The following is a 15,225-nucleotide window of genomic DNA, read 5'->3' on the forward strand; positions in this document are numbered from 1 at the left end:
CGTGACTTTCAAATGAAAGATTGGTATCAAAGAGCACACCCAGGTTCCTAACCGACGACGAAGACTTAACAGAGCAGCCATCAAGTGTTAGACAGTATTCTAGGTTATTACGTGAGGAAGTTTTTTGTCCAATAATTAGAAACTCTGTTTTTTCAGAATTTAGAAGTAGGAAATTACAAGTCATCCAATTTTTTATATCCGCTATGCATTCCGTTAATTTTGTGAATTGATAAGTTTTGTTAGGTTTTGAAGAAATATAGAGCTGAGTATCATCAGCATAACAGTGAAAGCTAATGCCATGCTTCCTAATGATATCTCCCAAGGGTAGCATGTACAGAGTGAACAGCAGCGGTCCTAGTACTGAGCCTTGTGGTACGCCATACTGAACTTGTGATCGATGAGACATCTCATCATTTACTGCTACAAACTGATGACGATCAGATAAGTATGATTTAAACCATGCTAGTGCATTTCCCGTAATGCCAACATAATGTTCTAATCTATTTAAAAGAACGTTGTGGTCGATGGTGTCAAATGCAGCACTAAGATCGAGTAACACTAATAGCGAGATACAACCACGATCGGATGATAAGAGCAAATCATTTGTGACTCTAACGAGAGCAGTCTCAGAACTATGGTACGGTCTAAATCCTGACTGGAAATCCTCGCAGATATCATTTCTTTCAAGAAAGGAACACAGTTGTGAGGATACTGCCTTTTCTAATATCTTTGACAGAAAAGGTAGATTCGAGATCGGCCTGTAATTGACTAATTCTGAAGGATCAAGTTGCGTTTTTTTAACAAGCGGTTTAATCATAGCCAGCTTAAAGTTTTTTGGTACGTATCCTAGAGACAAAGATGAATTAATGATATTAAGAAGAGGATCTGTGACCTCTGGGAGTATTTCTTTCAGTAGCTTAGTCGGTATAGGGTCTAACATACATGTTGTCGATTTAGATGATTTAATGAGTTTAGTAAATTCTTCCTCTCCTATAGCAACGAATGAATCAAATTTTTCCTCAGGGAGACTACAATGCACTGCCTGATGTGATACTGTAGTAGACGGTTGCATAGTTATAATTTTGTCCCTGATATTATCAATCTTATAAGTGAAGAAGTTCATAAAGTCATTACTGCTGTGTTGCTTGGAAACTTCGGTGCTTGAAGCTTTATTTTTCGTTAGTTTAGCCACCGTTTCAAATAAATACCTAGGATTATGTTTATTTTCTTCTAATAGGGTTGAAAAATAAGCAGATCTAGCAGCTTTTAAAGCCTCTCTGTAAGTAATCGAGCTCTCTTTCCATGAAATGCGAAATACCTCTAGTTTTGTTTTCTTCCAGTTGCGCTCCATTTTTCTGGCTGCTCTCTTAAAGGAATACTCCACCGTATTTTCATATTAAACTATGTTATTCCCTTAACTAAGACGAGTTGATACATACCTCTCTCGTCTCAGTGCGTGCACTAAATCGCTCTGTCTTGCGCGAAACTTTTTTAGCACTTAGCTTAGCCCAGTTCATTCAATAGGTGCCAAGCAGAGAAGCAACAAAACACCTTGACGTTTTCCCTATTTAAATACAGTTACTCGAGTAGTGTAACTCGACCTAGGACGGTGACACAAAACAAAACGTTGCGCTTTTCTAAGCGTGTAAAATGGATAACTATATTGTATGGCGGAATACCATAGCAAGTGCTTGGAAGCACTTCGACTTGGGCGCAGTAATATCTTCACCAGAGGGAGCGGGAGCCGGTGAGAGGATTTTTCAAGAGTGAAGATATTACTGCGCCCAAGTCGAAGTGCTTCCAAGCACTTGCTATGGTATTCCGCCATACAATATAGTTATCCATTTTACACGCTTAGAAAAGCGCAACGTTTTGTTTTGTGTCACCGTCCTAGGTCGAGTTACACTACTCGAGTAACTGTATTTAAATAGGGAAAACGTCAAGGTGTTTTGTTGCTTCTCTGCTTGGCACCTATTGAATGAACTGGGCTAAGCTAAGTGCTAAAAAAGTTTCGCGCAAGACAGAGCGATTTAGTGCACGCACTGAGACGAGAGAGGTATGTATCAACTCGTCTTAGTTAAGGGAATAACATAGTTTAATATGAAAATACGGTGGAGTATTCCTTTAAGGGCCTGAGTGTGCTCGTTGTACCACGGCGTTGGACTATTTTCTTTAATCTTCTTTAAGCGCAACGGAGCAACTGTGTCTAAAGTGCTGGAAAAGAGAGAGTTAAACGTTTCTGTTGTAATATCTAGTTCTTCTAAGCTATCTGAGATGCTGAGATGATGAAACTGATTAGGAAGATTATTAATAAAGCAATCTTTAGTGGCAGAAGTGATAGGTCTAACATATTTGTAACACGGAGTCGGCTTTGCAGCCTTGGCTAAATGCAAATTACACGAGACTAGACAATGATCTGAGATGTCATCGCTCTGCTGCAGAATTTCAACGGCATCAACATCTATTCCGTGTGATAATATTAGATCTAGAGTATGATTACGACGATGAGTAGGTCCTGACACGTGTTGTCTAACTCAAATAGAGTTCAGAATGTCTTTAAATGCCAATCCCAATGCATCTTTTTCATTATCTATGTGTATATTAAAATCACCAACAATTAGTACTTTATCTGCAGTCAATATTAATTCTGATAGAAAGTCCGCAAATTCTTTGATAAAGTCTGTATGGTGCCCTGGAGGCCTGTATACAGTAGCCAGCACAAATCTCAAACGTGATTTATCATTTACACTATATATTTTTACATTAAGCACCAATGCTTCAAAAGAATTATATTTAAAACTTGATTTCTTAGTGGTTTTGAAACTATTACTATAAATTACAGCAACACCACCCCCTTTGCGTTTCAGACGAGGCTCATGTTTATAACAGTAATCTTGCGGGGTTGATTCATTTAAAGTAATGTAATCGTTTGGTTTTAGCCAGGTTTCTGTCAAACACAGCACATCTAGGTTATTATCTGAAATCATATCGTTAACAACGAGTGCTTTTGAAGTAAGCGATCGAATATTCAGCAACCCAAGCTTTAGCATTTGCTCATCTGTAATATAGCTGTTTTTTATTTGTTGAACATCAATTAAATTTTTAACCTTAGATGGGTTTAAACGTTTTTTGGATTTCCAAATTCGGGGAACAGACACAGTCTCTATATGATGATAGCTAGGTGAAAGAGGCTCTATGTGATGGGATTTATCTGACCTTGGTGACGCGAGGCCGCTAGCAGACGGTCGGTTTAGCCAGTCTGTCTGCTTCCTGACCTGAGCCCCAGATTGTCATGTTTGAGCTCTAAGACTATGAGCCATATTACTAGAGAGAAGAGCAGCACCATCCCAGGAGGGATGAATACCATCTCTTTTCAACAGGTCAGGTTTGCCCCAAAAACTTTTCCAATTGTCTATGAATTCTATATTATTAAGCGGACACCACCGAGACAGCCAGCCGTTAAGCGAACACAATCTACTGACTATCTCATCACTCCTGCGAACAGGAAGGGGGCCAGAGCAAATTACAGTCCTTGACATCGTACTTGCAAGTTCACACACCTCTTTAATATTAATTTTGGTGATCTCCGACTGGCGGAGTCGAACATCATTAGTGCCGACATGAATAATGATCTTAGAGAATTTACGATTAGCATTAGCCAGCACTTTTAAATTTGCTTTGATGTCAGGCGCTCTGGCTCCCGGCAAACATGTGACTATGGTGGTTGGTGTCTCTATTTTCACGTTCCGTGTAATAGAATCGCCAATAACTAGGACACAATCATTCTCAGTGGGTGTTTCACTGAGCGGGGCAAATCGATTTGTTATGGTAATCGGAACGAAAGAGTGGTTTTTAGATCCGCGACTAGAGCGATCCCTCACCGTCACCCATTTGCCCGGCTGCACGGGCTCTACTTCAGCCGGAACCGACTCATGTAAAGTGTTCACTATACTATGCGCATCCAAAACATCTAAAGCACTAGCACTCTTACTATCCTCAATTAAAGTTTGGATGCGTGTTTCTAATTCTGAAATCTTCTCTGTCAACCTAACTGTCTCCTTACATTTATCACATATAAATCCTATATTGCCGACAGATAAGGCTATACTAAACATGTGACATGAAGTGCAAGTGACAATAACAGGACAAGACATTACTCACCGTGTTTGTTGACTGATTCTTACTCACCTGAGCTTTTTATGAACTCAAAGGCGCGGACGCGCGAGAGAAAAATAAATAAATAAAATAGCTGAGCGCACGGGTGGCGCGTTAACAGGCTAGCGAATTACTAGCGTTTTGTGCTAGTAGTACTAATAACAAAAGCTAGTGATGTCAGGTTAATCTGAGATGTTGGGTAAAATGTAGTAGTATAAACAACTAGAAATAGTAGTAAAATGATGGTTCAAAACAAAGAAATATAAGGCTAAGACGGAGCTTACCGCACCGAAGCACACAAACACACTCACAGCAGGCAGCGAGGCAGACAGGAGCAATCGATCAGCGATTCAGCGATCAGCGATCAGAGATCACACTCGCGCACACACACACTCACTCGCACATACACTCACTCACATACACGCACTCTCTCTCTCTCTCACACACACACACTCACTCGCACATACACTCACTCACATACACGCACTCTCTCTCTCTCTCACACACACACACACACTCACTCGCACATACACTCACTCACATACACGCACTCTCTCTCTCTCACACACACACACACTCACTCACTCGCGAACACACACTCTCACTCACTCACTCACTCACTCGCGCGCCGTCGTCGTTGGTGGAGGACCGTTAACAAATTAAACATGCTAGTCTTTTTGTCGTGATGTTGTGAAGCATCGAGGGCTGCGCCGCAGGGAGCGTTCTACGGAAACCCTGAAGGAAGATTTGGCGAATGCAAAATGTAGGCTATGTATTGTACGCTATATAGAAGAGGGGGAGAAAAAAAATCTAAAAAATCTATTTTTTGCAAATATGAATCGATTTGACCTACCAACTCGATTTTTAAATCAAATCGATTTTTTTCCCAGCCCTAATGTAGCTCGCAAAAAGCTGAGGTTAAAAAGGCAACCGACAAGGAGACTAAAGGCAAGAGTTTCTTCCTTGAAAGCTGTGCTGCTTCACAAAGGGTTTCTCATCATCTCACTGAAGGTGAACTCACTATCCTATTTGTGAAAAGTGATATAATGTACTTTATCAGTTGCATGTTCTTGTAGAAAGTTACATTTCTGTAAATGTATTTAACCATAGTCTGTTAAAAGATCACAACAAAATAAGAATTATCTCATCATGTACTCACCCTCATGTCATACCCGATGCATATGACTTCAATAATGTTGCAAAGATATTGCATCAATCCATATGTTTCATTAGGCTACTAGGCTATTTGGTTTGCCTTAGCCTTACTCTTTATTTAGGGTGACCATACGTCCTCTTTTTCCAGGTCATGTCCGGCCGGGATTTCGAGATCGCCCAAAATATCCGGGATTCGGCTTTTGCTTTCTCGTCGCCATTCATTTTGTTTACATGCACACCTTTTGATTCAATAGGACTGAATTAATTCCGATTGGTGAATCTGAATGTAGTGTTTACATGAACGCTAAACAAGTGATCGGTTGATGTGCGTTTTAACATTGCTAAGAAAATTCCTGTGTTTTCGTCTCGATCGGGATCCGTGTGAAGCAGAATGCATGACCTGCAAAGCTGGCATGTACGTGTCAGTGTCAAATAATGTAATAATGTAAACATAATGAATGGTGACTGTAGAAAGCAAAAGCCGAATCCCGGATATTTTGGGCGATCTCGAAATCCCGGCCGGACATGACCTGGAAAAAGAGGACGTATGGTCACCCTATCTTTATTCATTTAGGCTATTTATTCAGTTATTCATCATCTTCTGTCCTTCGCACTACTTGTGTAGCGCACGCATTCTCAGACCTGCTTCAGAAGAAACTTATAATTTCAAGTGAATGTGCCTCTCTTCTTGAAAGTCTGGATGATGTTCCTCAGGAGATATTTCAGAGAATCCAAAAGAAGAAAAAGTCAGTGTTTTCCAAAAACATGAAGCAATTCGCAACTACACTGCACTTCTACTCTCCAAAGGCCTATGCCTATGTGAGAGAGAAGTTTCTCTTGGCTTTGCCTCATCCTCAGACCATACGAAAATGGTAGTAGCATCTCTGCAGATCCTGGATATACTGTTGCTTCATTCACGGCTCTAAAAAGTCATGTTGCTGAGCAGAAGAAAGTTGGTAAAGACACAGTTTGCTCATTGATGATGGATGAAATGTACATTCATAAGCAAACTGAGTTTGGCGGCGACCAAATTCATGGCTATGTTGACATTGGAGGTGGTGAGATCGAAAATGTTGTGGCAACACAAGCACGGGTCCTCATGGTTGTTGCAATCAATGAGTCTTGGAAGATTCCCATTGCTTACTTTCTCATCAACAGCATGACAGGAACAGAGAGAGCAAGCATCATCCGAGAGAGCCTTGTTAGGCTTCATGCAATCGAAGTTAGGGTTGTCTCCTTGACGTGTGATGGACCCTCCCAAAACATAGCAATGATCAGGGAGCTTGGTGCTAACTTGTGCATCATGGACATGAGACCTTACTTTCTCCATCCTGAGGATCACACACATAAAGCCCATGTGCTCTTGGATCCATGTCATATGCTCAAGCTTCTTCAGAATGTGTTCTCAACAGTTGAGGTTCTGGTAAGAGAAGATGGCCAGCAGATAAGGCGGCGGTACATTGAGGAGCTCCACAAGCTTCAGGAGAAGGAAGGCTTGCGTCTTGGTAACAAACTAAAAATTCATTCAGTGGCGAAATCAGAAAATGAAGGTCAATCTTGCAGCCCAGCTCTTCAGCAGCAGTGTGGCCGATGCCCTGGAGTATTGTGAGCAGGAGCTGAAGTATCCCCAGTTCAGTGGATGTGCAGCCACAGTTCAATTCCTGCGCGCAATAGATGCAGCGTTTGATGTCCTTAATAGCCGCAACCCACTTGGCAAAGGACACAAAGCGCCCATCAAGCCATCTACTAAACACCGTCCTAAGGGTATTTTAGAAGAAACTGAGACACTTCTCCGTGGGCTTAAAATGAAAGGAAGAGACAACACACTTGTACATGTGCATTCCACACAGAGAAAGACAGCCATCTATGGTTTCATTGCTTGTGGCAGAAGTGTGATGGGCATCTGCGAAGACCTGGTAGAGCAGCCAGCTGCCCCATGCCGATACCTTCTGACCTACAGACTCAGTCAGGGCCACTTGGAGTTGCTCTTCTCTGCAGTCAGAGCGCGTGGAGGTTACAACACAACAACCCCAATGTAAGGCAGTGTCGAGGGGCATACAAGCGCCTCCTTGTAAGGCACCAGGTGAAAAGGGGCACAGGCAACTGTCTCCTTCGAGACAACACAACCATCCTCGACTCAACAACTGCGACTGTGAACATCGCTCGCCGGGTGGATGTGGAGCCTGTGGAAGTGCTTGTACCTGAGGATGACTCCCTCCCTGACCTTCCAGATGTCGACAATCTGTCTGAGTACAAGGAAGCAGCAATCTCTTACATCACAGGCTTCATTGTGAAAAAGATGAAAGAGAAGGTTAATTGCATGCCTTGCTCACAAGCACTCACCTCAGATGACTTGGTGCATCCATTCACTAGTTTGGAGGACAGAGGTGGCCTACAGAAACCATCTCCAGAAAGCTACAGAAAGATGCTTTCAGCGGCTGCTAAAAACCGATGAGGGAAGGGCTCCACGGGGAAGAGGAACAACAGCAGCCATCGTCACCCAGGTTCTTTCTGATTGTTCTGAGAAGAATCTCTTCCCACAGCTGCACACTCACATGTTTGACGTGTGTTGAAGCTAACCATGTCCATGTTCTGGTGAAGATGGCTTCTGCGTGGTACTGCAAAGTTAGATTAAATCATATAGCAAGACGGACGACAGATACAATTAAAGAAGGCAAGGTGGTCCGCAAAAAACTTACAAAATTAATCCATTTTTATGGAGATTAAGGGAAAGGTGGTTGGTCGTGTGTGTGTGTGTGTGTGTGTGTGTGTGTGTGTAGCATGTTTTTCTATGTGTATGTCAGAATGTGGCCAATTATAACTTACTTTGTAGTTGTTTGTTTTCCTCGTCTCTCTCTCTCTCTCTCTACCAAAGAGACTGGATGACCACTCTCGGTTCCTTAGCGTATAGGAGGAGTGAGCCCTCTTGTCAGTCACATGGTCTTTGTATGGGAAAGCGGGACTGCTTGTGGCGACTGCCGGGAGAGAGAGAGAAGACGCTAGTTGTGAGTTGGAGGGGAAAAAAAAAAAGAAAAAGATGGAATTGGTTTCAAAGCCAAACGCGACAGCCCGATCTCATGAAAATGCGTATCTGTACAACAAATGTTATTTCTCGTGCCATTTATACGCCAAAAATAGTTTTTGCCTGCATATGATACGCACTTTATGGCGTGTAATACGCACGCACTCCTCACCGCTAATCCTAACCAAGTATTTTCAGTGCGTAGCATATACACGCAATAAAGCGCGTCTCCGTCTTCCCGACAGTAAATTACACAATCACTGGGGCGTTTGTTTAGTCAACAAAGTAACAGGAGGACAGTGCAGAATGCGGTGATATGGCCTGTCGAGGCTTTTTTTTATTTGTTTACAAAGGTCCTAACCGGCCGTTTTGCCTGTTATGGAATGTATCACTATTTATGTCTGAGCATAATGTTTAATATTTTTTTAAGTGCAATTTTGTTTACATCCATTTTATTTATTGTTTTTGGTATTTATTCAAGTGATTTTTTTGTTAACAGACACTGAGAGTCCATTGCTTTTATTGTTTTTGGTTGTTTTGTTCATTTTTTGTGGATATTTAAAATGTTTTTCCGTTTTCAATGTTTAATATTCTTAAGAATAAAAGTTTATAGATCTTTGAAAAGGTGTACCTGCATTATTATGCCATTATCATTATATTAGATGAAAATGGTCTCGAACGACAATATTATCGTTTATCGCAATAATTTCTTGGACAATTTATCGTCCAGCAAAATGTGTTATCGTGACAGGCCTAGTTATCAGAAGTAGAACATGGAAAACGGTACTGAGCCTATCTCTCTTTGGACAACATTGTAAATGTTACTTGGAGCCTGCATGAACGGGGCCTAAGTAACGTTCAATGTCTGCTTTAAAAGAAGTACGTACATACAGTACATGTGTTGTCTCAAATTAACCTCACTGTCAGATGTGCCTTACTGCGAACCCCACCAGTTCCCAGGATGATTTTCAGTTGGAGTCTGCATGAACAGGGCCCAACTCTTACAAATCACATGCTGCGATGCTACAGTAACATGCAATATAGACACAGTTGTAAGTTATACATACAGCCTTTATACATAGTGCCCACACATATACCGCTGATTAAACTTATAGTTTGTATGGGCTTTCCCATGTCACATTACGGACTGTTCAATATCTCTTAGAGTTCGCATGAACGGGGCCTAAGGTGATATTGATCTGTTTGACATTTATTACTATATGTGATACATATGCAACCTCCCTGGTCAATATTTATGTAGATAGTTTCTGGAATTTTGTGTCAAAGTCAAGGATCAGTTCATGACATATTTACAAAAAATGTATATATTAAAAAAAAGTATTCTCTCATGTTAAGTTGCTAGCTTCAAAAAGTTAACATCCATGGTTAGTTTGGTTTTATATTATATATATTGCGTTATTGAAATGTTACAGTAATACATTAATACAGTATTTTAAGTTATGTTATAAAAAAATAGCTTTAAATCTAATTTTTATTTATATTGATTCTCATGTGATTGTTTTGGCCTGATTGCTGTTTTCATTACAGTTGGACGAAATGTTAAATTAAGGTTGTTCCTATCCCATAGTTTTCACCATTGTATATTGCTTTTCCAGTGTTGTACCGGTGGTATGTTTTCTATTTTGTCCATGTCTTGTACCTGTGGTTTAGTAGTGTCCCGTATGTTTGTCCCGTGTTATATGTTCTCACTCATGGCCTGCACCTTGTCGTGGTGAGTGGGCTTTTAACCAAGACAGGCCATACTGAATGTAATGTACCAGTATTTTTTAACCTTGTCATCTTTCTCTCATGTAGGGTGTGTGACGTCCCCTGATTTGTGTGTGTCAGTAACTATACTCATGTAGTCTGTTGATGTGCCAGAGGAGCTGATTGCAGGATCCGTCCTCCAGATGTGGAGCGTTCTGACTCCAGCTTCCATCATGGCTCTAGTCTAACCCTTCTCTGTCATTGCCTGCACCATTTTGCTTTGCTTAGCTTTTTGTTTAACTTGTAGTCCGCCCTTATCCTATGTTATCCACACACATCCACATGAACACTACTGATTAAAATACCTCATATCTGAAGTTGCAGTTCAGCTGTTAGTGTTTGTGGCAACTCACCTTTGATAAACACTAAAACAATAATCAAAACATTATTCTAAATTTGCTTCATAAAGCAATGAAATGAAAAGTCAATGCATTCCATAAAAACTGCTCATACAACTGTGAAAGACTGAATTGAATTTATTTAATTCTTCAATCAGGAATCAGGATTATGCAGAGTCGCTGCAGAGACCATGGGATGGTGGGGGGGAAGGATGGGAGAATGTAGGGATGAGGAAGAGCAGAGGTAACAGTGTTATGCCTACAGGTGTTTCTAAATTAACATAAAAAAACTCAACATTAGCCATGATGGTCAGGGCTATATTTAGGCCTAACAAAATGGCCCTAAAGACAAAATTCAAAAGCAGTAACACTGCCCACTGTAAGCAGTTCACTGCATTTGGATGTGGCCTTTAAGGCAGTTAGCTAATGTATTTAAAAACATATAATTTCCCCTAGGCGTGAAATGAACTTCTTTCAAAAATAGCCCATGACTGTCATGTCTAATGTGAGGGTGCTCAATCATGGCACCATTTAAGCTATGAACAAATGTAGCCATAACACTGTTAACAAATTTTTTAGCCTTGTTCATTTTCACCGGATTGGCACCAGCCTTCCACCGGCACCTCTGGGTCACAGCTGAAAACATGATCTCCATGCCCGGGTGCCGGAGTTTAAGCTGGTGCAGGTCCTCCTTCATGGCGTTCACCAGCTGGACGCTGCTGACCTCACCCAGGTCGTTTCCGCCACAGTGGATGAGGAGGACATCCGGCGCTGCTCTTCCTCGCAGGGAGTGGGAGAAGAAGGGGAGGAGTCCTTTCCACCGCAGTCCACCACAACCAAACCAACACATCCGGACTCCTGGCAGACTGAGGTTGCTTCCCATGGTCTCTGCCGCTCTCTGGGCACCACGTCTCACATAACTATCACCAATGATCCACACCGTGTCTATGGAAGGAAAATAAATGAGTTTAATAAATACTTGAGGTGATGAAAATTAAGAATTTTTTATGTTAACTACATGTGGGAGAACATGGATCAAGGGAGCAACACCTCAAAATATAGATGACAATCTAATTTGTTGTTGTTCTTTTAAAACAGACATAATATGTCAGCTGTCAAATAGCCAAGACTAGTACTTACAGTTTAAGCTATGTGCAGACGTGGTGGATGCAGCATCACAGGTGGCCATCACCTCAAAATCGATCACTAAAAAATATACACAGCTTGTAAAAAATAAACTAACTAATGTAAATTGGTAATAACCTATGGTAATAACATTTTTATGTTGGCTAATACGAATCTAAACGTTACGAATCTTATAACGTTATATTCAGTTGACACCCAAATAGACACTCATAAATTCAGGTTAATTGATTTGCTTAATTGTTTAATTACCCACATAAAATATGAGGATGAACATGGATATAACTTGATATGATGGTTTGGTAATAATTGTGTTCCTCTATGGTACAGTTTTGCCTGAGAGCAACAGCTGGATATGAAATGTTACTTTTCATTAAATATGTAATACATTAAAAGTTGGTTAAGTGTGTTAGTTCAACTGTCTGGTTAAAGAATTGTAATGAAAAAAATGTTCTGTGAAAATGTCAGACGTTTTAATTTATCCTCGGTGGTACAATGTTACAACATACTTTAAATGTATATTGATGTTATAGTGAGTAGAAGAAAAACACCACAAATAACTTCTCATTGATATCATATTGCACACCAAATGGGTTGATTGGGTTTCTAGTTTTGCTAGACTAAATATGCTTTTTTTATCTTCAACCTATTTAGATCATATTTATAGTTATGAACACAGAAAAGCGCTCTCTGTCAGATGTAGTGAGTGGCTCTGAAAAGAGCCGTTGGTGGTCGGCGAGCCGGAGCGCTTATTTGGCCTTGGCGGGCTTCTCGGTCTTCTTGGGCAGCAGCACGGCCTGGATGTTGGGCAACACGCCGCCCTGAGCGATGGTCACTCCGCCCAGAAGCTTGTTCAGCTCCTCGTCGTTGCGCACCGCCAGCTGCAGGTGCCGGGGGATGATGCGGGTCTTCTTGTTGTCCCGAGCGGCGTTTCCAGCCAACTCCAGGATCTCCGCGGTCAGATACTCGAGCACAGCCGCCAGATACACAGGAGCTCCGGCCCCGACGCGCTCGGCGTAGTTGCCTTTGCGGAGGAGCCTGTGGACACGGCCGACGGGGAACTGCAGCCCTGCCCTGGACGAGCGAGTCTTGGCCTTCGCTCGAGCTTTGCCGCCGGTTTTGCCTCTGCCGCTCATTTTAACAGTCAGTTTCTACAATCCTCACAGTGGAAGAGACTGAATGAAGAGCAGCAGCTCCACAGCCTGTGTTTATACGAGAGAGCCCGTCGCCCATTGGCTTAGAGTCTGACAGCATTTCAACCAATCACTGAACTTCCCTCCAAAGCCCCACCCCCCTTTGTGGCGGGAATATTTCTATTTAACAAAATAGATGAAACCATATAAATATATGTGGTAGAATATTGAAATAGGTACAAAAATGGATATTATAAAAGTGCTTCACTGTATATTCTGCGCAGATTGACCTGATACTGTACAGTATTGTGTTCCTATACTGGAGTTTTACCACTGTTTGTTTCTATTGTCACAATTATCCAGTATAGTGTTATGCGTGTGTGTATTTATATTTTGTACTGTTATACATCTTATTTGAACTGTGATCACTGTCTGAACCCTCATTAGATTTTTGGCCTTTTTTTATATGTATAAAAATGGTTTAAGAGTTTTCCAATACTTGGTGACTTATCTTAGTGTTTTACATTGTTCAGACTGCATGAATCCAAGTAATTTAAAATCACATATGGGCTATTTGCTTAAATTAAAACACACTAGTTTTGCTCTTTACTCAGAGTTAGTGGGTGGCTCTTAAAAGAGCCTTTGATGTGATGAGGCACAGGAGGGGTTTATCTCTTCTTGGGAGCTCCTCTTTTAGGCTTGGCGGCTTGAGGCTTTGCCGCCTTCGGTTTCGCCGCCTTGGCCTTCTTCGGGCTCTTGGCTGCTTTCTTCGCGGCCGCGGGCTTCTTCGCCTTCTTGGGGCTCTTCGTCGCCTTCTTAGCGGGCTTGGCGGCGGGTTTCTTGGCCTTCTTGGGTGATTTCTTCGCGGCTGCGGGCTTCTTTGCTGCGGCGCTCTTGGGCTTCTTGGCGGCGGCGGGTTTCTTGGCCGCGGGCTTCTTCGCTTTAGGAGCCGCTTTCTTGGCCGCGGGCTTCTTCTTGCTCTCGGCTTGCTGCTTGTTGAGCTTGAAGGAGCCCGAGGCGCCGGTTCCCTTGACCTGCACCAGGGTGCCTTTAGTCACCAGGCTCTTGATGGCGATCTTGACGCGGGAGTTGTTCTTCTCCACGTCGTAGCCGCTGGCCGCGAGCGCCTTCTTCAGCGCGGCGAGGGACACGCCGCTCCTCTCCTTGGACGCGGACACCGCTTTGACGATCAGCTCGCCGACGCCGGGTCCTGCTTTCTTGGCTTTCGCCGCGGACTTCTTCTTGGGCGCTTTGGCCGGGGCGGCAGCGGCCGGGGCGGGGGCGGTTTCTGCCATAATCTCTCTCTCTCCGATCGGATAATCTACAAGCTTTCAAACACGGTCTGCTTTCAGCAGTGAATGAGGAGCGCACGAGCGGCGCTGCGCCTTTAAACAACACATGAGAACCTCGTAGACTCAACCCGCGCGCTCGCTGTCTGTGCGCGTCCACGAGCCGCGGACTCTTGTGTTTTCTTCTCGTACATTTGGGTCAAAACTAGAGCGATTAAATAGTTTTTCGCAGTCAAAACAAAGTGAACAGCAAGCAGAGGTTCTGGGCTTTCATTAGAGACTAAAATACGCGAAGAGGAAATGTTTCTTTTGACTCTATCAGATCAAATCCAAGGCGAGCATCAGTCACGGGGAAAAGCCGCGTGTAAATTTGATGGAAAGTTTTACTGTAAAAGAGTGTAAAAGTCTGAAGGCGTCCTCTGTGTGTTCAGCAAACAGCCTGAAAGAGACTTTAATGAGATCAGCATCAGTGAGGGTCGAGGGGGGGCTTTGGTACTGATGGTGTTTTGGGCCGCTTGAAGCACAAGATCATCATCCCGAGTCTGTCTGTGACTCTCATCTCTGGCCTTATAATAATCATCATCATCATAAATATATACGTCAGATCACACAGTATTAATGTTTTAACTTGTTTTCATAACCGGATTGTACTTCATATCACGTAAATAAAAAAGTAAATCGTCATTTGTTTCTCACTCTTCGGCTTGTGAATGATGATTGTGTTAAAGCTCTGAATGAGTTTCTCATTTAAAGCAAGTGACTTAAAAACAACTTATTTTTCTCCCTATTTCTTATTTTCCTCCTTGTTCCAGCTTGTACTTTTCTAGACAATGTTTAAAACTATGTATTGCATTTCTCAGGTCATTGCCTCCTCAAGATCATTTCCTACATAAGTCTCTTTGGATAAAATCATCTGATGAATGAATGAATGTAAATAATAAAGCACAGGTCACTCATTGCAATATTTGATTTAACCACTATTAAAATGTAATTCATAAAACAGTGATAATATTTACTGTATATGTTTGATATATTTGCACAGATGTTGGGGTTTTGGATTATTTAGGCCACTAGTTTTCTGACCCAGGAATATATTTTTCTTGTTCTTGTGGAAAGAAACACTCTCGTGACACACAGTAATTATATTAAACATATTTTCCTCATGTTTCACTATATTAGTGAGGATATTTTGTGATTCACATGTAAAACCAAACAAACTCCAT

The 15,225-nt window shown here is 42.0% G+C and overlaps 2 protein-coding genes across 2 annotated transcripts; both read right to left on the reverse strand.

The window, feature by feature from the left end:
• Nucleotides 1–12,255: 12,255 nt before the first annotated feature.
• LOC307154884 (histone H2A) lies at nucleotides 12,256–12,738 on the reverse strand. Its single transcript, XM_079865072.1, has one exon. The coding sequence runs from the start codon at nucleotides 12,714–12,716 to the stop codon at nucleotides 12,330–12,332; it is 387 nt and encodes a 128-aa protein (XP_079721198.1). The 5' UTR covers nucleotides 12,717–12,738; the 3' UTR covers nucleotides 12,256–12,329.
• Nucleotides 12,739–13,320: 582 nt separating this feature from the next.
• LOC307154877 (histone H1-like) lies at nucleotides 13,321–14,008 on the reverse strand (the record flags this gene model as incomplete). The annotated part of the gene is made up of 1 exon (XM_079865064.1): nucleotides 13,321–14,008. One exon carries the CDS (start codon nucleotides 14,006–14,008, stop codon nucleotides 13,382–13,384), a length of 627 nt encoding a protein of 208 aa, XP_079721190.1. The 3' UTR covers nucleotides 13,321–13,381.
• Between the last annotated feature and the right edge of the window lie 1,217 nt (nucleotides 14,009–15,225).

Source organism: Squalius cephalus, assembly GCF_949319135.1.
Source record: "Squalius cephalus genome assembly, chromosome: 3".
In the NCBI taxonomy this organism is placed as follows: Eukaryota; Metazoa; Chordata; class Actinopteri; order Cypriniformes; family Leuciscidae; genus Squalius; species Squalius cephalus.